General features: G+C 35.0%; 1 protein-coding gene across 1 annotated transcript in view; it reads left to right on the top strand.

Moving 5' to 3' along the window:
• Positions 1–555: 555 nt before the first annotated feature.
• LOC132929230 (zinc finger protein ZIC 4) overlaps positions 556–23,185 on the top strand; it is a 38,101-nt gene continuing 15,471 nt past the window's right edge. Inside the window, exon 1 of the mRNA XM_060994422.1 lies at positions 556–1,965. Within this exon, the coding sequence (XP_060850405.1) occupies positions 1,143–1,965 (823 nt within the window). The 5' untranslated portion in view covers positions 556–1,142. The remainder of the gene's footprint in view (positions 1,966–23,185) is intronic.

Raw genomic sequence — 23,185 nt, 5'->3', positions numbered from 1 at the left:
CGAGACCTAATAATATTGTTATATATATTATATTCATGTGCACTGGTATTTTACAACGCGCGCACAGTGGGAGCATTACAAATACTGCTATAATACAGGTAATATAATAACAATATTATGTCGTATATAATTTTTTATTTGCGCGAAAACGACGACAATCGCGCGATTAAGAGGTGGTGCCGTTTTTCTACATAATAATATTATTATTATATATATATATATTTAATTATGCGGCAGGAGGCCGTCGTCGGCGGAGCGCGCGCATTATCTCATCATTTATATGTCGTTATTATTATACCGCGACCGCGGTATTTGCGCCGGCGGCGGTAGTCGGGTAGGTATGGGCAGTAGGCATCCAGCGCGGGCGAGTCGCGTAACGAGTGGGAGCGAGCGAGCGAGAGAGAGTGAAAACTCGGTCGCCACCGCGGCCCGTCGATGACTACCGGCGCGACGCGCGCGCGTCTCGGACCGCCGGCCCCGCACGTCCACCCATTGGCCGGGCCGGCGTTCGGTGGGTGGAGCCCCGGTGGCCGCGAGGCGCGCACGACCCGGTCTGTTTACCCGCTGCGTCAGTCACGCCGTGGAGCCACTCGGCGTTCAACAACCCGCTGCGAATACCCCGACCGACCGACCGATCAACCGACCGACCGTGGACGCGCGCGCCCGCTCTCGTGTGAAATAATACATAATAACGACGAACAGTGTGCGATATTTTTTTTAATTTTTTTTTAATTTTTATTCGTTTTCAAATAGTTTCTTGTGGAATTTTTCTTTTTCTGGTCTACACACGTGCACCCGAATTTTCGCGAGTGACGCGCCGAAAGTGCCGCTGCGGCCGACGTTGTAAATAATAAAATAATCTCTCGTCGTCGGCGCCGAAATGCGATCAATCCGTGCGACCATTGCGGCTATTACGATATAACATTGTTAGGTATTCCTATACACATTTTGCCGTCGTATCGTGAACTCTATATAATCGTTCTTCGCGACCTTCGCAAAAAGACGCCGCGGCACCGGTACCACCGACGTATATCATTGTACTTTGTTTTATTAAACACCGTACGACAGGCGTTTCATACACACCACAATATACGCTATCGATATAACATCCGAGGGTGTGACGCGTAAATGACGACCGCGTTATGTTAAACCCGTTTATGGACAACGCGCCTCTGGTCAACGGCATGGGCGTCAAGGTCGAGGAAGACTATATGGCCGCTTCCCAGGACCACTATCATCAGATGCACTACGGGCAACAGCAGCCACCGCCGCCGCCGCCGCCGCCACCCCCTCCGCCGTCGACGCACCACCCGGGCTATCCGGGGCCCAGGGACTTTTTGCACATCCGCCGGGACGTGGCCGACTACCACCACCACGGACATCACCACCACCATCACCATCACCAGCACGGCGGAGACCATCACATGAGCGGCCTGTACCCGGCGGCCGTGCACCACGACCTGCAGCTGCACCACGGACAGGCGTACCCGCCGCCGCCGCCGCCGCACCAGCCTCAGCCGCCGCTGCAGCCGTCTGCGTCGGTGCACCGGCACAACGATTACGGCGGCCAAGACCCGTACGGCGGTGCGGCCGGTCACCCGGGCGGCGCGTTTTACCGGTACATGCGACACGGCCCGGTGGCGACCGCCGCGCTCAAGGACATGTCGTGCCTGTGGATCGACAAGCCCGGGCCGCCGATGCGCACGTGCGGCAAGATGTTCGGTTCCATGCAGGACATCGTGTCACATATAACGGTCGAGCATGTCGGCGGGCCCGAGTGCACGACGCACGCGTGCTTTTGGCACGGGTGCGAGCGTAAGGGCCGGCCGTTCAAGGCCAAATACAAGCTGGTCAACCACATCAGGGTGCACACCGGCGAAAAACCGTTCCCGTGCCCGTTCCAGGGGTGTGGCAAGGTGTTCGCCCGGTCGGAGAATCTCAAAATACACAAACGCACTCACACAGGTAAGACGCAAATCACTCGTACAATCGTTTTAGTATTTTGCACATTTTTTTTTTTTTTTTGTACCGACAATTATTGACATCATACTTGTCCCGCGCTTTTATTATCGTCGTAGATATGATAATAAATCGGTTTGTTTATCAACTTCATAATTTATCACTGTCATATAGGACAGTGTCACTGTCAGTCGTACCTATATGATTCGTAGATCATTATTTCCTCGATCTTTTTCCCACGCTTCGCCCACCCCTCAAATTATACGAGCTCGCGCACACATTAGGTCTATCGCATAGACTCAAAAATAATCTGTTTTATTACAATGTCTTATACTTTTTGTTAATTATAACATTCTAGTGTAACACTGAAAAAGCTATGATCTATTTCGCATTCCGATTCGCTAAACATAACCGTTTGATATCTTACAATTTACAAATAGAATAGGTGTACTTGGGATATTGCCGTTGTACATGATTATATTATCAGGTCCTTTTTTGGAAGTAAAGTGTTTATTGACAACGTACGCTGTTACAATTATATGGGTATGAACGTGCGATTTAGAAATTAATAAAAAGTTTATCAACTTAATTAATATTGTGGGTAAAAATAAATTCGTATTATTTATTTACTATTAGCGTTACTAATAATTTAAATATATCAAATTTACATATTATAATATTCATAGTTATTGATTTATTTATGATGATCAATTCGATTAAACTTGGACAAATATTTTATATACCTATAATAATAGTCTATTCTATATGTCCGTATGTCGGTGGCGATTTTGTAACTCATTAGTGGTAAAGAGGAAATCGAGGTTCAATAAAATATAGCAATTATACTATGTAATATTATAATCAAATAATACTTAATGACGATCATAATACCAAGTAAATTAGCTTATAATATTTATTTATATAAACATCCGTAATATTTTTAATTTGTATAATACTATTATTGATTTCAATGTAGAAGAACAAAAAATATTCGATAGATGGAAAAACAATCCAAAAACCCATATCCAATTTAATCTAATTTAGTTTGTTAGATCACAATTTACCGCCGTCATGTTTTACTTATATTTCATTAAAGTTAAGTATAGTTGCTTTTAATGTAAAATGTAAGAATCTAATTTAGTCTCAGGGTGGAAGGATATCAGTGATATCACCATTCCTCCTTAAACCTACCCCTATTTTATGTACAGTGTTTTACTGAATATAAAATATTAATAGCTAGTGATTGATGACTAACCAAAGCAAGAATATAAATAAAAAATATATAAATAATAAATATTATGAATTTTAAAATACCGTTTATCATATATATTTCATATAATTAAGTTGTATCTGTTTGATTAATTTAAAATCGTACTTTCCAGTCAACAATAAAAACAAGTTAAACTATAGAAAAGTACTTAAGTATTAAATCAATTTTGAATATTGAAAACATAACATTAACATCGTACGATTAATGGTATTCACGACTTATGCCTTATAATAAATTTGGTTTTTTCTTTTTTTCTTTTTGTATAAATTATTGCCATTTTCTAAAATATCCGAAACAGACATGTATATGTTACGAAACCATAATGAAACAAAGTAATAACACGACAATATTTCATAAACGCCTCTCGGAATAATAATAATAAAAAAAAAATACAAACGAAATCCAATGTTCATTTTTTATTGTCTAATGCGCATATACGGGTAAATAAAATATAATAACCGACTGGTTAGGGTGGTTTCATCTCAAGCACCTCTATTGTGAACCACCCTTTTTCTTTTTTCGGACGGCGTCGGCGACGATCCAACTACGACTATTCATTTTCACTGTCTTTTTCTGGCGGTACGCGTTCATTATTATTTTATACATATAAATTGTTATTTTATGTTATTTTTGGATGGACATTTTTTGTAAGTGCCAACCGTTCATCGATCGATAATTATTATCGATCATGTCCTGTCCCATAAACTACCTCACCGCCTATCAACCGGCCGACTCCTCGGGCTAAATTAATTGCCACTGCTGCAGATTTGGAAAACCGCCTGCATAATATTATAATATTATCAAACGCGTTTATGCACAGCGGAAAAATGCATTCAAACAAACCACCTTTAGTAATATTATTATTATTATTTATTATAATGTATACGTTTATATAGGTAGACATATTATTACAATGCTGAATGCACTCGGGTAGGTAGGTTAGTTGAGTGCCAGCTATAAATATGCATGGTTTCAAAATGGCGCGTACGGTTTACGTATGATTTCAGATCTGGTGGAGAAACGTATTATTAATCGATTTATTTATGGCTGAGGTTTTACGTCTATTCGCGTATGAAAGTTGTACGCGTCGTTGTACACCAGTGTTGTTATAATATGCTACCGAAAGATCATAGGTCGTGTTCAGAGCGCGTACGTATATATGTTCCTATATGTAGAGTCTGGACCGTGATGCCTTCCGGGCCCGTTCTGACTCGAATAAGCGCTAAAACGTAAACGTCACTACTGCACGGTGTTTTTCCCTCGGGAATTTATTATTAATCTATTTTGATAAGCGTATTTTTATACTAAATATTTTACTTCCTTATTGTTCTATACTATACTATCATCAAAACTTAGAATATTGTTTTGATTGTATTTTTTTGTTTCTCGAATATATATAATATCATGATTTAATATCATAAAAAGTATACGCATAAATTAGGTGTTTTTATTTTTTATGTACATTAGTAGGTACATCGCCTCGACAATGAATTTAAAAAATATATTATATTGAAACATAATTCATTGCTGTCAAAAATATATTTACATATTAGGCACAGTTCTTATATTAATAACAAAAAATGTATGCACTATTTTATAGTAAAGGTAAATTATATTTTAGTTTTTTACTTGCATTTTATATACATACCATTCATTATTTAATAAAATTAATTTAGTTTGTACGTCATTTATATTATACCAACATTCACCTTTCTTTTTTATGCCTATTTATTTATGTTGAAACATTTTAAAAATTATGTATAAACGTTTTCCAGCTTGTCAACAATGATTTTACTCGACGGTTAATAAACACTCAAAAATAATCAATAACTGTTTCAATGCGTTATGTTGAAAAATTTGAATTTTGCTAATAGGTATTTTAAAAATCCTGAATTAGACTTGGCTCTATAGAAGCCGTATATGTATATATTATTATTCTCATCATAAAATATTATTTATTTATAACGCCTATTGGTATTATGCCAAAAAATCATTTTATTAATCTACTGCAACAAGGAATATACGTAATATATATAATTAAAAAAGCATCAGTATTACTAAATCTCATATATTATATATACCTATATTATGTTTGTGTTTACTGTTTTCAAGGAAAAATAAATAAGTACCTATGTAATATTTGAACTATATAAAAAGGTTATTCTTTATCCATAAAGATATCAATACTAAAATGTAGATCTCAATCATAGTAATATTAAAGCGTATTGAACTTAATGTTGTTTTAATGAAAATGTCTAAAATAAATTATTTAATGGTGATAAAAAAGGGAGTTGTGACGTTTTTATCACGTATTTCCATAAGCATTATTATTAATAATTATAGTATCACACATATATATATTAAAAAAAAAAAATGTATGTAGAAACTGTCATTCATCAATCGTCATAAACAAAAATAAAATAAGAATAATAATCTCGCAACAACAACGATGGAGTTTCAGCCATAAAATAAACACGGGGGCATTATATTAATATTTGCAACATTGTATGTATCATATTACCTATAATGAAGTATAATAATATAAGCTTAGTAGCTGACCTGTAAATCCCATCTCAAACACATTAAAATGATATAATTGAATTGAAATGCAGAGGTCTGGGTGACTGGATGAGATTACAATATTATGATTTTGATTTCGGGCAGCAATAAATATTTCGGCAGGATTCGCGTCTTTGGAGTATTATTCATGCATTTATATATATTTACATAGGCGTGCTTAATTGTTGTTATTACGTGCGCACAGATAGGAAATGTATATCGTTGGCGAGGGGGTGTCGGGGAGGGATGTCATTATTTTAATATTTTATCGAACGAGGACATCTGGAACAGGTTTTTTTTTTTTAGGTTGTTCTATAAACAAAATAAATTACACGTTCGCGCATTATGAATGGTACGGAAAAAAGAGATGGAAAAAAAACTGGTTCTCGCCAAGCATAAATTTCGAAAACCGTTCTCCTACTCCGAGATTGGTAGAAAAATATTATAATGGCCCGATATTATAATAACCCGTACTGTGTAGCCATAAATTTCGTGTTTTTATGTGCCTCAGAAAGTTTCCAGCCCGTTTTAACACATACAACCGCAACACTATACATATAGTAATACACTCAATCATTATATTTTATTATATTATATATTATATACCTGTGTGTATATGATGATGATGATGATGATGATGATGATAAAAATAATCATACTAAATGATGATGTCTGCCGATCAAGACGTTCACACGTAGGCATACGTGCTTTTTGGCTGTCATCTATATTATATTATATAATGTGCAGGCTCTACTAATTAATAAAACATTTCTCGACTTGGATAACGAACGATTCTAAAAAGTTATACGAACTATCAAAAGTGCGATATAGACATCACATCACGCTTAATAATAGCGTCATCGTAGTGGTGTTCGGATAAAAAAATAAAACAAAACATGATATACGCGCACGTGCTTGAAACAAGTATAGCCTGTTTATATAAGTATAACTATGAGCACTGAAACGATTTTTATTTTTAAATAATATACCGTATAAGATCTTATCAAAATTCAAGTTCTATATATCGCAGGGTGTATAATATTCACGAACAAAAACGAATATAATATTACGCACGTAGGCATTTACCTGTTAAGGTTTAAAATGTTATTCATTTTAAATGTCCGATACAGCCATATGATATATGTGCATCGGCGGTATATATAAATATAATACATAGATGGCGTGTATACGAGATTTACGCGCGTACATACGTAAATATGATTATTTTTTGTGGCGCGTTAGAAATATTTTTATTTGACATTTTTGTGGTTGTAAAAAAAAACAGTTTATATCGTTATTATTTTTTAATATATACATTATTATATTATAATAATATAGTCGCCGTACTTGTACACGTTTAAGTGTGTTATACATTAAATTTTTTCTGCTTCGGTAAATATTTCAATTTTATATAGTATATAAATGTCTGTCTCATCCGCTTAACGCGTGTATAATGTACAAGTAACGGCATTATGGCGTACGCGGCAAATAAAACGTCATCGAGTTGCATTCATTGCAGCCCTTTTAAGGATATGATGACAAAGTTCAGACATAATATTGCATATATATATACCCGTACCAGATACCTGCCATGTTATTGTACCTACTCGTACTCTGCGTGTGTTTATATAGAAAACGTTGGTAGGACATTAGACTTTATTGCGTTAAAAAGTACCTACCTATAGTTTGGAGTCAATAAAATTCTGAGTTTCAAAATTTAGACGACCCTAAAATAGTGCGTATATATATATATATTAAATACATATTACTACAATATATGGCGCTTACGGTGGTGTTAGGAGTGCGGCACAGTAAAAAAGAGTTTACGGTTATAATATATATATATAGGTACGCGTTGTCATGTTACATTATATATAATTTGCGTACTGCGGTTTTGACTTAAGCCACTCTATAATCTATACAAACTATATAGCACACGTTACTCGACCTTATAGGTACTCGCGAGTACTAAGATATAAATAGGTACCTACTTATATACATATATGTTTATATATTTTAATATAATATGTAATATGTACAGTGTTGTGGTCGGCGCATTACAATTTATTGTTAACCGTTGCGGTTCCGGTTAGGTATGAAAACGAATGAGAAAAAAAGTCGAGGCCAAGTGTGCGCAGCGAAATACATATTGTTATATTTTCGGTTTTATCTGCACCCCCAAAGTGTTCGTTCCGTCCGCTCCACCACAGCTGAAACCCAATCGTGATGATGGTATATATGGGATGCAAACTTTTTTTTTAATAATAATCCACCGGGGAAGTCCTTGAAAAAAACATGGCCGATAATTTTTTGAACGTATTAAAAATATACAACGGCAATATAATATTATACATCATAGACTGAGACCAGATATATCCTATACGCGTGGTTCACCCCTTCCACGGACGTACGTGTTTCGCGAACGGGTTGAACAGACAATGACAATATATATTATTATTATTATAATATTTAATGCGTGCGCGCATGTGACAATGTGTATATATACATAATAATATCGTTTATAGTGGCGGGGTGAATGTATACGGCCAAGTCCAGGGCGCGTAGCGGCAAAAGGCCGGCGGCGGCGCGGGCATTAAGAATTACTAATGAGACGGAAACGGCGGCGGCGAGGCGGCGGCTGCACGCCGAGGGTTTGTCCTACATAGTATTATATACATAGGTATATAATATAATATATAGTGGGTATGCACGGTATAAACCGACGTATACCAGAGTATAACAACCACGAATTACGCCCCTGAAGCCTGCAGGACCCTTGGTACGCCTATATATATATATATAGGTTATATTATACGCGCATTCATAATATAATAATAATATACACGTCTCGCACCCACCATACTATACTACCGAATATCGTACTTATACTACCCCATGGCGCAAAATGCCCACCGACGCTTTCGTTTGTGTCCTTTCGACACACACACTCACACATACACACACATACACACACACAGACAAGCATTTATATACATGTATATAATATAAATGCGTTCACTTTTGGTCCCGATCTCTCTCCTCTCTTCGCACCCTCTCACACTCACTCGCTCACTACCGTCGCAGTGTTTATTAACGGTCGAACATTATTATTACATTTCGATAACCGCATACAACGCATAAATATATATATATATATATATGATATCTTCCCCACGATAAGTCTATGGGCTTATATATGTATACGGACCGTTTTGTCCAGCGCAGGTACTAGTCTTATATATATATATATATATATATATATATATTATAATATGATCGCGAGAGAGAATAGGGACGACCGACAATATATTCCGCGTGGACTTAAACGTGCGCATTTCTGTAAGATAAATGAGTAATAGTGTCGCGTTATACGGTATACCAATATATAAATAAATATATATATATATATAAATAATGTTAGGTCGAGTCATTTTACGAGCTATACAGTATATATTAACCCAAGCTATGTACATAACGATTAATGAAATATATAGGTATTATATTTTTATTATTATTTATATACTCGCAGCAAAAAAATAATATGATTTTTTTTTTAATATTTACGTTTAGTTATATACAAATTTATAACAGATAAAACATCATAATTTAATAGCTATGTTCTTATGTTTATTCATTTTTTAAATTGTAATATATATATATATGCCTACACTATATACCCGAGTATATACCTAATATAATATGTGCACGCATTCTCGATCATGTAAAATTATGCTATTCTCAAACGTATCAAATTTGAAACTGGTTTTGATTTTATGTTTTTTAAATTATTGCTCCGGCACGAAACAGTTAATTTTAATATGCACTGTGTTAAACCCATTATAATGTAATAAAGTCGAGACTCGAAACATACAAATTAAATACAATTATAATTTTATAAGCAATTAAATGTTTTTTACAAATGTTGAGTTGTCTTCATAATAAGTCTTTTGAAATGAAATTTATTTTATATATATATGTTAACTAATATCGATGGTGATAACGTCATAGTAAATGGTACATGTTTTATCCCTGTGTACCATAATAAAACTATAAAAGCTAAAAAAAAGTAAAATCAAATCTTATTCATTGTTTACAAATTATAATACTCATTATTGGCTCGTGTAAATAGGTTAGGTATATCTTACTTTAAACAGTTTAAACCTATAAAGTATAACAGCTATACAGATAAAACTGTGCAATTTATTTTAAACATAAATCTCTCATCTGTTTAACGTGATAACACATAATTTATAAATATGTACATAATATATATACACATGTTTTGTATAGAATATTTTATATTAATATTATTTAGTTTTATCTACTTTTAAATAGGAACTTCAGAACCCCGTTAATTTGTAATTTGGCAATTGATAGGATTTCGATTCCCGTTTTACTCTACTATTTTAAAAGTACCTGATAATATTAAAATATTATGTATGTTAGACGCGCATAAAACGTACACGGAATTGCATGTAAAATTAAAACGACGTCAGTGACCACCGCCGAGATGCGTCTCAATTACAAAAAAAAAAAAATAATAATAATAACCGTCGGTAGCGGCGCCCGGAAGGGGTTTAAACTGGTGTCAGACTCTATACGCGCTCATGTACGCATATACATAACGATTAACGGCCTCGGTTTAATCGTCGTGTATAATTTGTCGCGATCGCGTCGATTACAGCTCGTCAGCGGACCGCGTGCCGCCTGGATGCAGTGGAGCAGCAGCATGACGATCTGACAGACTCGGTTTGTTATATTATAGCACGCGCCCGCGTACACGATGTAAATTAAATACCGTATACCCGGTATCGACCTGGGATAACATAATATGTATATCTATATTCTATACATACATACACTATTATACCGCGGAGACGCCCGTGCGTCGAGATCATATTATACCGTTTATAACTTATATATATATATATATGTATACACACACCGCGAGTATCGTCGTCGTCGTCATCGTCGTCATTTGCATACGAGACAATCCCGCGAGTGCGTTGTGTAGATTAAAAAACGAGATATACCACGGCCGCCGCCACCACCCCGAAAACCGCATTCCACAGTTGATGACTTCTGATCTCCTGAAACTGGACGGCTGGGCCGGACGAATGGGCCCGATGGATGTATATATATATATCACGTACATAATATTTCGTATATGTATATATTATTTAGGTAGACGTATACCTATATCATTTTATTATACATATATTATTATGCACAGGTATACTTGCACGTGTAGTGGTTAAAAAAACGATATAGGTACACGCGCGTAGGTACATTATCCGACTGGACGCGTGCGACCGCACACACGCGTATTTGTCACAAGAAACGTTTAAAGTCTAATCTAGATGAAATCTAAAGGATTTAACGAGCCTCCATATCGTAATATACATAGGTATTGTGTTTTGAAACGATACTCAGTTTTTGTATACGTGTATATATTTTTATTTTTTTTTATTTGACAAATCGGAATATGAACGACATTCCGTCTATATATATAATATATATTATTATATAATATATACAAGATAAAAACAATAATAATATACATTTATGGCGCCTTCGATTTTTTTTCAACAGCTACTGCTGTAGTCACAGTACAGCAGGTATGTACTATAATTTATGCTGTGTATTTCTCGCGTTAAAAAAGCGCGAACTATACCTGCATATTTCGTACATTTTCAATGATTATCGTAAATTAAATGCGTGTGGTTATAAAATATATTAACCGCAGTTTAGCGTTAGATTTATCAACATACGCAACCGGGTGAAATCAATAGACCGCGAAATACATTTTAGACAGAATTTAGTATTTACTTCCTAACCTTTAGTTCCGATCGATTTAACCGCGCGAGTCCGGTCGTACACATTCACTATTATATGTATATATATATATATATATATACTCTTGCGTAATCTATGGGTATTATTTTATCACCGTATAATACGCGCAAAATATACAAGCATAACATTATTATTGTACCTACCAAATAATAATAACGATATCGTATGTCTATATAATTTGATCAAAATAACAATCGCGTAATAAAATATTAATTTATTATTTATATAATATATATACATATACTGCAGTGAACAGAGGTCTCGCTATATAGGTACAGATATAAAGTTCACGGCCTATATATATATATAATTATCATATTTCATATGTATATAACAGTATAAAATACGATATAATGTGGGTCAATGTTATATATTATTATTATGGCTGCGGTGCCACCCTTAAGCGGCGGCGGCGTTTACCAGTGGGAGGTACTCGTGTTTAAAAAAAAAAATAGTATTTTCATTCAGACAACGATAATTTGTCTGATCTAATATATTCCCCGTGACAGATGGTATATTATAGCAGCCATGTTAGCGCAGAGATCATCCATTGGCTGTACTGCACACTGTAACTGTTTCCCCGCGGCCACCCCTTTATCGATCTTCTCGCGAGTTCCCCTCTTCGCATGAGTATATATGTATGTGTTTTTGTGTCTTCCCCTACCGCGCGCAGCCGACGACAAACTCATCGCCGTTTCCGTATATAGTATATACACTATACGTATATATATATATACGGACGACCGTGTAATAATAATCGCGATGAGGGAAAAAATTGTATACTCGTGTGTGTATGGAGAGAGAAAAAAACAAGCACAGGACAAAGGACCCTCCGATAATCCGAATATAGGTATATACGCGTCTGTAGCCATAGTATATACAACATCCCCACGCGAGTACACGCATACATACTCAGAATACGCGAAGGACGACAGTTTAAAACTTAATCAGGTCCTCTCGTCGTCGTATACAATATTAAAAAGATACAAAATGAAAAATGTATAGATACATTATTTATATAGTTTTGCTTTATATAATATTATGTTAAGTAATTTACCATGAGTCAGAACTTATATATATGTGTATTGGATATAGTATAGGTACTCTACGAACCGAACTTTTTAATATTTTTGTGATACTATTATTACCTAATTTCGAAAATGTATAGGATGTTAAATACATTATAGATATAATATAACACGAGCGGAAATTATTATATTGCGATGTATATAGGATATTATAGGTACCGCCATCCTCCACCGATTGGTCACTCCGAGTTTTCGGATAACACGATACAACGGCGCGTATTATAACAATTACGATAAATAATATATGTATTTCGGTCGCTAGTAAATCCGCCGGAGCGGAGATGATGATAATATATAACAACGTGATCCGCGTGATAATTAGGGGGCGTACTACTGTATACGCGGTACACCGTGTAACATGGATTTTCTTTTCACCCTTGGCGTTTTGTCAGCTTCACTGATCCCGTATAAAAGCCTTTAAATCCCAGTTTTCAATATTAAATCGGGCTTATACCCTGAAGTAGATACACACACATACACACACACAAACACATACAATATATACACACATGCGTAGGTCATAACACCACTGTTCTTGCCTGTGTGTCTGTAATGTCTGTATTCTACTATGTATAATATGTTCTGTTGCAGAACACATATAATATATAATATACTACAAAGCTTCCAGTAGAACGACAATAATATTATGGAACTAAACATAGCAACGACGATGATAATAATAATGGACCGTGATTTTACGGTCGTGAGATAATCACAAAAACTGAACTGCAACGTTGCAGTGGAAACAATATATAATAATAATATATACAATATACATAATATAATATATCATTAAAACGTTCGAAAGAGAATACGTCCTAGACGTAGGGCAGATTAGAGACTGTTGTAAGTGTACGAGTTAACGAACCCTCTCCCACACACCCTAATTTAATATAAATGACCTATAGTACATCATTTTCAATAAATTTCACATTATTATTTGCTTATTGGTTATACGAATTAAAAATTGTAATTATATTATAATTTATACAAGTCATATTGACTATCATACTAAATTATTATTGAAATATTATTTTTCAATTTAAATAAGTGAAAAATATGAATATTTTTTTTGAATTTTGTTTGTCTTTCGATTTACGTGTTAATACTTAATACAGTATCTATCGAATGTAAGATAATATAGATTATTTATTATTTATTGTTATAACGTGCTATACATGCAAGTAATAATATTTATTATTTTGATTTTTAAGTTTTTCCAGATCAAACTTGAGTAACTTTGTCGCGTGCACGGAAATAAACAATTATATACTCCACCATCATTAACATTATTGAAAGAATAAAACACGCGTGTGTTTACTTAGCACTTGCTTTATATTACTTAATACGTTTATAAATACCCTCTCTTTTATATTTCACGTATTTACGTCGACAAGTACTGTTTTGAAAACGTCTAACAAATATTAAGAGTGTTGTATTGTTCGTTTAAATTAATAGTGCCTCCGTGCTGAATTTCAATTGACAAGTCCCCTGTTAACACTTAACGCTTAACTTGAAATTCGAGTATTAATTTAATTATAACCCGAAATTTAAAATATAATATACGTATTATCGAATCTTTTGACTAAAATAACGTATCGTTGTATAAGCTATTATTATATACAACATATTATAAAATCTCATCGAAAACTGTGGTTTTCACAAAAACAAAACCATTTTTATTATACGTACAATAAGTAACGTTCATGTTATGTAAAAGCGTTTAGGTGATTTTTGGATTTTATTAACGCAATATGTCTACAAACATTTTAAAGAAATGTATATATAACCATAGTAAATTAAACTTTAAACGACGATCTTTTTACGTGAAAGGCGACATTACAATAAAATTAGTGAAGAAGTTCTGGTCGACAAGTACCTAACTATAAGTCCACTACACTATAGCATAGTAATATAATATTTTAATAATGCCAACGCGTTAAAATAAAACCACCGTTATTTGTTTATTTTTTTTTTCAAAAGCACTTGAAATTACGGAAAAGCACAATAAATAAAATGAAAAGAGCAAAAGGGGGAGGAAAACAAAAAACTAAAACGAAAACACTCGAGTCTCGCGGCGCAGAACTTCGCACCCACTCCGGCGTCGGCAACGGGCACAATAAATAATATTATAATATAATATATTATTATAAAGTTGTAAACGGATCTACATTCTACAGCATATACCGAAAGGCGGCGACTGCAAAGGTACATAATGCAACAAGCCCCCCCCCCTACACCCCCACCAACAATACACAAACACACATACACACACCTCTTTCCGGACCAATTCACCGTCATTAGCCGTGTGACGTACCACCTCGAAGGGAGAAAAATCGAGTCGAGGGGTTTCCTGTAAATATTTACAGAGCTCCCGAGTGTTTCACCCGACACCAATGCGAACACATGTGTGTGTGTGTGTATGCGCGTACTAGCGAGTGTTTGTAGTAGTGGTAAATCCGTCTTTTGTCGACGAAAATACACACTCGCGGCCAGTCAAGAGAGCCTTCACGGGCACGCACTCGGGTAATACCTATACAGTCACAATGAAGTGCCAAGTGACCGATTCTGCAGTGTATTTCTTTCCATTCCAGTGAATATTTATATTATTCGCGTATTACAAAATATATACAGCAGCGGCACCACCACCGCCACCGCCACCGCCGCCACCACTATTATTATTATACTTATATTGTTGTGAGGCTGCGGCTTCTTTGTGGCATTTGGGTGCGCGGACAGCGTGGACCGGAGCCGGGTGCGTTTAAAAAATAATAATAATAATAATACCAACAACATAAAGAAAGATTCGTCCGTCCTCCGAGCCCTGTACCCCGCGGGTCGGCGGTACCGCCAGTCGGTTATTCGTCTCTGCAGACGTTCGGTCGCCGCGAGAGAAAGAGTTGACAATCGCGCGGCGGTGTGTACGTTTCAGACGGCTTACGGGCGTGCGAAACCCTTTCGCGGCCGCTTCCCGAGAATCGAACAATATGCGGACATCGAAAATCCGTAGTAAATATTATATATATATTATATTATTATTGATTGTCATTATATCGTCGTCATCATAATACAATCGTTATTATAACGCGCTATATGCATGCATATAATATGAGTGCGCGCGTTCAACGGCGGAAAGACTGTGTCACACTCTTGTGTCGCTCCTTTATATTTTCATTTTTCAATAGTCTTCGACTTGCAGCATTCTACGGCGGCGGCGACGACGCGAGATTATTGTCCGCGCGGATTTCGACAATGAGATACATCTCCGGATTTAGTATACGCTCGTGGCAAGAGATTTCCGTCTTCTAAACGCGCGTGTTTCGAAATCGAAAATCGTACCTTTATCGTTATTTAATATAATATATTATTATAAATGTCCGCGCATGATAATTGATTTTTAAACCGCTTCATCTAGCAGCTCCGCCCGTAGGCGTTTCTCGGTTAGAGGTCTGTAAGTGTTGGTAATAGGTACCTATATACAATAATATAATTTGTACGCGCGCGCGCACGCCGACACAACTCACTATACTATACATATACGTATAACGCACCACCGGTCCACCCTTAGGGGCCAATAAGTATACAGTCGCGGCCCAGAACAAACGATACATCACCGGGCAATTAGGCTAATTTGTGAGAAAACAACGAAACGAGAATTATTAGAAGGCGTACGTATATAATATAAAAACATATACATTATTATAGGTATCATATTATATACACGTTGTGTGCACAGGCCACGGAGGGGTTATGCGATGGTTGTGTAACGGCCTAAGGGTATATACAGCACCCGACACTTGTTTATTATATTATGTGCTTCCGATAAGGCTTCTTCATTTTTAATATTTTTTTTCACTTTTCTGTTTCTCTGGGTGCTGGTGAATGCACCCGAGGCGATGGGCGTTTGATTTTAACTGCGTTAAATCTAACTAATAAATTCGTAAACGTGTTAATTACATTTTTTTTTCATTCATTCTCCTGTTTCTACATACACCGGATATGTTGTTTTACGTATAGATATTTTTCTATTATCATTATTATTATAGGTAGTATTTATTATTATTATTTATGAATATTGTTATTAACGACATTGTCGACATTACACAGTTTATTAGCTATTGATGCATGTAAATCGGTATAATATTATAGCAGTACATAAAAAATTTAGGTAAATAATACGCGATAAGCAATACTCGCTTATTTAAATAATTTCACTGTTCTTCTCGATAACCAAAAACAATTCTCAAAACGAGTTGAATCGAAATATTTAGGGTTTACTCATCGAAAATGACTTATTCCTATTTTTCCTTGTGTAATTCGAAACATAGCGCGTACATGTTATTTTAGCTTGCCGTACTTGAAGGTGGCACGAGCCACAGATAAACAAACATTCGTGTCTCGTCTCCGAACCGTTGACTGTTTTTGGACGTGTCGCAGCAGATGTTTGTTGTTTGGCTTTACACGGACCCGATAGTTCGCGGGTGGTTCATTGCGGTCCCCTTGTTATCGATCAACTCGTCGATACAGAGTCAGAACACCATATTATTTAAATCGTAATTCGAAAACACGGTCTACACGGTTATTATTGGCTCGTTTATAGGATTTTCGAGGGAAACAAAATCGATCAATCTCTAAGCAATCTGTTCCCAAGTCTTTATATTCATGGCATTATGTTTACATATAACACTCAAACACTACATTATAACTTAATGTATATTGTTATATATAACATGTTAATCAACTAGGGTATAAGGGTTGCCGATTTAAGTATAAAATGTACATTTAATGATAAATGTTTTGGAAATTTATATTTATTGTATCATAAAATCGTTTTTATGGCTATAATATAGTTATATCATTCTCAGTAATTTTCACGACATTGCCTGAATTCGTTTGTAAATAAAAAGGGGTTCCTCCTATGTAGGTATTATTTATGCGTTAAAACTAAATTATTTAATTTTTAAATAAACATATAATTATTATATTACGGAGGGGAAAATAATATTTTATTATATAGTTTAAAATACTTTTATTAGAAACAGATGCTTTTTGATGATATAACAAACTTTTAACATTATGGTCAGCCTAATTTTATAGAAAAACTATATAATACGTGCAAAAAAAATTAAGAGACATAATTTTTTCTTATTTTATGTGTATTATTACTTATTAGTGCCCAAATACACCTCAATCATCATATAAATATGCGGCGAAAGATTTTATCTTAACACATAAATATTATTACTACCTATGTGAAAAGTATACATTTTAAATCAGATTTTTAATCCTATTTGTCATTTATAATTATATAGTTAAAATATAGGTATTTGTAATCATATAATATAATTATTTGTCTATTTACCTTCATAGTCTACAGTTAATAAATATTATTACCAAATTATGCATATTAGACAGTAGTCGTCGCGTTTCACAGTATTATAATGTTTTATTCGATTTCTTTCCGGCGTAATAAATGTTTATATGTATAATTAATTCTGTTAACCTTGCCAATAATGTTTAACACCCCGCCGATAATAAACTTCAAACGTGTTCTAAATTGTTATAAATATCTGAATTTATTAGGCAAGTATTTTGCGAGTAATTTTTAAAAAAAATATTAACTAACTACAATATTTAGCAGACAGATAAGATCTGATAACTAACTGATTTGATAACGTAGCTGCAATAAAACATTCTATACGCAGTATTAAATAAACAACGACACAGAGGTGTGGTCGTAAATCTTCCACCACGACTCCCCGTACTTCATACTAATATATTTAACTCGTATACTTAAATAGCTCAAAAAAAAAGTTTTTAGACGCCCTACAATACAACAATTGCTATAATTTTAGCGGTTTTCCGATTTCATTTTGTATTATATTTACGACGATCAGAGCTAAGAAAAAAACCGGTATACGTGGGTGAACAGATTTTCGCGCACGTGTGCCCGACCTAAACAATACAACATATTATATATTTATATGTATATTATACTATAACTATATAAGTTACGTAATAATATTGTACGTCGCGGCGAATTAATGCGCGGTCGGTAAACTCGTGAAGACTTTTCTGCTTCCACCGCAAAATTAGCGTATGATTCGGATCTCAGCAGACGGAAATATTATGACTAGTGGGGAGGCTTGTGATTTCACCCTCGTGCGGTAAAAAAAAAAAATAATAAATAGCAACAGAAGAAAACGTTTCTGTTGTGAACGACGGAAGTCGGCGGCGCAAAGAGTACAATAACGAGCGTACATTTATATATATATACACGCGTATAAACTGTAGTGCATTGCTGCAGGGTAACACAATGCCTGCAGGTAAATAAATCAAACCGGAGTAATTCACGAAAAAAATGCTTTTTTTTTTTGCTCGAAATCTTTCTTATTTTTCTCATTCTTTACACATTTTTTTTCGTACCCCTCTATCAATACACACGTATATAGTAAACCTATACACTCGCGCGCACACAATGTAGATTATACAGCTTATATTACACGCGGCTATTGAAACATCTAAATATATATATGTATATACATTTACCTACGCCCAACGATTTACCCGCAAAAACGCCCCGAGAGACCGGAGCATCAGCAACTGTATAGGGACGCAACCCGTGTGCGCGATTTCGTATAATATATTGTTCGTCCGGTGTAACTTCGGTGACGGTATATTTCTATCATCTCCAGTCTTCATATCTGTCTTCGCATTACCGTACGGCAGCGGTCGTATTTCCAAAAACGAAAAAAGAATACATATAAATACGGCCAACTATACAATTTTGTATACTGCTGTAGTGAGTGTAGTGTTATTATTATAATATATTGTATAACTGTGTTTGAAAACACTTGACGGGGACACCGCTACGCCGAGACGTCTCGTCACATCCTTTCCCGTGGATCGGATCACGAATTCCTGTTGCAGGATTTCATTGAAAAACAACTCTATTCAGTCTACATTCTTTTTTCGCACATAATATTGTTGTACACAAAACAAACACGAAATTCGAGTTGAGCGGCTTAATCGCCTTTTTTTTTTTTTTGTTAAACTGCTTTGCATCGTCGAGGAACGATGATAGTGTCACGAGCTGATGCCTGATAATGCAACCATTCATAATATAACGAAAGATTGGAGTTAATGAATTATTACACCACGATTTCCCAGCCAAGAGATATTTCTTTAGCGTTCAAATTATCCAAATTAGTCAATTTACATTATAGAACGTATAAACCACAACACACCCGAGTATGATGGGCAGGTTGTAATTATTTCTTTTCGATTTTTTCTCTCCAAAATTTGAAATCCTATTACGGAAACGATCGTATAGCGTGTTTATACATCCAATATACTTGTATAGTCATATAGGCGACGGTGTACATGGCATGGTAGGAGCGGGGAGGAGTACACGTGTGAGATATATATGTGAGAAATGACCGCGAACGCAATAAATAATATAATATTATGTGTATACCGCGTGCGTGTTTCGTGTATATATGGGCAGATACACGGGCTGCTGCAGCAGTTCACCACTATATCGGGTCCGGCTCTGTTCACGACGATGATTTATACGCGGACACCACTCGCGCATACAATAATAATAATACATATATATATATACATTATACATACATATATATATATTATGTGCGTATACATATATAAGTACGAGCGATAGAATTTTGACGCGGGTGGGGTGTGGGGGGATGGCTATACGTAATTAATTATCGGAGGAAAAAAATAAAAACGAAAATAAAACTGTATATACGGCTGATCATGACTTTACGGTATGCGCGCACATATACCAACACACACGCGCACACACACACACACACATATACATACACATACACACACATACAAGAGAGCGCAGACGATTCGGTGGACTTGTATATAAAATATAAACATTACTAGTTTTTATTGCCCTTTGTTTTCGTAGACATATTACATTATAATATCGGTTTTGGCTGTTTTGGGTTCGTTACAATATTTTCGACCGTCTACTAATATATTGTAACACGTCACTTCGATGGCGATTTCCTTGTTAGTATCTAAATAACGTCCCGTTGTAATCGCATAGTCGTTAGCTCCTATTTTTTTTGGTTAACATTAAGTCCCGATTTATACAAAAATGTAAATTGTAATTGCGGGACAACAAAATAATCTTTTCGATAGGTCGTGTACTCGTGTCGTTCGGTAAATGTACATTGAATTATTATCGTTATTATTTTTAAAAACAAAATGGAAAATGTAGACCGTTTGCACATCCTATAGTTGTTTGTATAATCTCATTGAATAAAACAATAGTATAAACTATAATTTATAAGTACAGAATGATATTAGTATGATTACTATATGACGCATGCCTTCGCTTACCGCAACAACGAAATAAGCGTGTGAAATGATTTTCATTCACCGCAGTCCAAGAAATGTCATCACGGCGTATATAAGCTGACCTGTGAACCAGTCACCAACAGACGTCTAATAAATTATTAATATTTATACATGCTTACTTTCGTCAAATGATTTTGGGTATACATAATACGTATATACATTCCATTTTCAATTTCGTTCAGTATTGACTCTCGTCTTCAACTAAAATTTTATAATTAACGTTAATCAAATTGAAAAAAGAATCTAATTTTGTAAAGGATAATAAAAATGTTACTGATAGTGAAAATAACTTTTACCCGCGCGATTAAATGTCAAAAAAATAAGCGATGGGACGTCAGCGCATCAGTATCGGGGCCTGCAGGTTCCGGTCATGAATTCCTTACGAATCTATAAAACATTATGTAATAACAATATTATTATTAATAATAATAGTATTCGTTTGAAAAATAATATCATTTTATTCTCTCTCCCGTCACCGTTGTCGTAGACGTCGTTGTCCAGCGTGTACGCAGTAGATATTAATTATGCGCGTGTCAACCGGCAGCGCATTAACATATTTCACGGTGTAACAGGAGCCAAAACGAGATCTCGAAAATGATATACCAACTGCTGCATTGGTGTGGTACGTATATAATATATATTATTATATATGTGTACACGACGAAGAGTTTTCCATATTATATAATTTTACACGGCGCTGCACTTGTTGTTACGGTTCAATGGTGACAACGTAATGGCCGGACATTATTGTCGTTGCGTGTCGCGTTTTATTCAGTTTTTATTGCTATTATTATTATTATTATTATCATCTTTTCAAACCGTTTTTCCCCGTCCTCGGTCGGCCATATTTATTAAAGTCGTCCGATACCAGTAATTCACCTCCGATGGTATAATATCGTGTACGAGCGGTGGCTGAGACTCATTCAGAAAGCGTAGTAATGCGTTATGCTGCATGGGTCCACATATGAGTAGCGTGAGGAGGTTGGAAATAAAGCTCGTATCTGTGTATTATATATAAAAAATAATAACAACAATACAACTACTCAGTACACATTTTATAAGTATATGATATTTTCACTTTTTTTTTTTTCGAATTACGAGTTTCGATTGCCCGGAATATTTCATTAGGTAAAAAAAGTAATAATATTAAATAAATGTTGAGTGATGAAAAAAATTATTTATAATTTCTATATGTAAGAAAAAAATACTTCGTAGCCGGCGCATATTCGTCGGAGACCGGTTTGGTTTGAAATAAATTAAACGGCAATGATTTTTTCCCTCGTCTCTTCAAAGTAAAACTGTGTCAGAAAAACATTACCAAATTAATAGAAATAGTTTTACGTACCGTATTTAATGCGCCCGTCACCCAGTTTTTGATCAAACGAATGACAGCGTATCACATTTTGTTTCGATTAAACAGCATTAATTTAAATAGTTTTAAACGGTCCTCATGTATACCAAAACCTATATATTACGATGTATTTTGTATATTAAAATCGTTACACAGTCACACATGTTATGTTATTACATTATTATTACTATATGATATAGTGGACGACGAATACAAAAAAATAAATACGTTTTATAGGAACTGAGTGGTATACCTACGTATGTATAAATAATAAATATTATGTTATGTAATAAAATATATGTACTTACATTCTATCCATCGATCACGCTTCATCACCGTCGTGGTACCTAAATAATATAATGTTAAATGTATTCAATATTATCACAATCATTAAGACGAATTACTATACTACTAGATGTTCGGAAACATATACATGAATAGCGTTATATAAGTAATTACTATATCATATACATAAATTAATTATATTATGAATTATTATCGTGTGAAAAATATAACCCGTGTACATCTTAAAGTAGTGCATATATTTAAAAATGACTATAATAGTGACGCAGTATAATATCATATTATTAGCACTAGTTTTTCTTTTGCAGCAGTTTGAATTTGTGGTCTTAAAATCGTAAATATAATACAATATGGAAGAATAACATTATTCAGTTACAGTAAATTGTATTGATGTTTGATATC

The sequence above is a fragment of the Rhopalosiphum padi genome, chromosome 4 (genome assembly GCF_020882245.1).
Source record: "Rhopalosiphum padi isolate XX-2018 chromosome 4, ASM2088224v1, whole genome shotgun sequence".
NCBI lineage: Eukaryota > Metazoa > Arthropoda > Insecta > Hemiptera > Aphididae > Rhopalosiphum > Rhopalosiphum padi.
The sequence above is the reverse complement of the archived record's forward strand: the minus strand, read 5'-3'. Positions and strand labels throughout refer to the sequence as shown.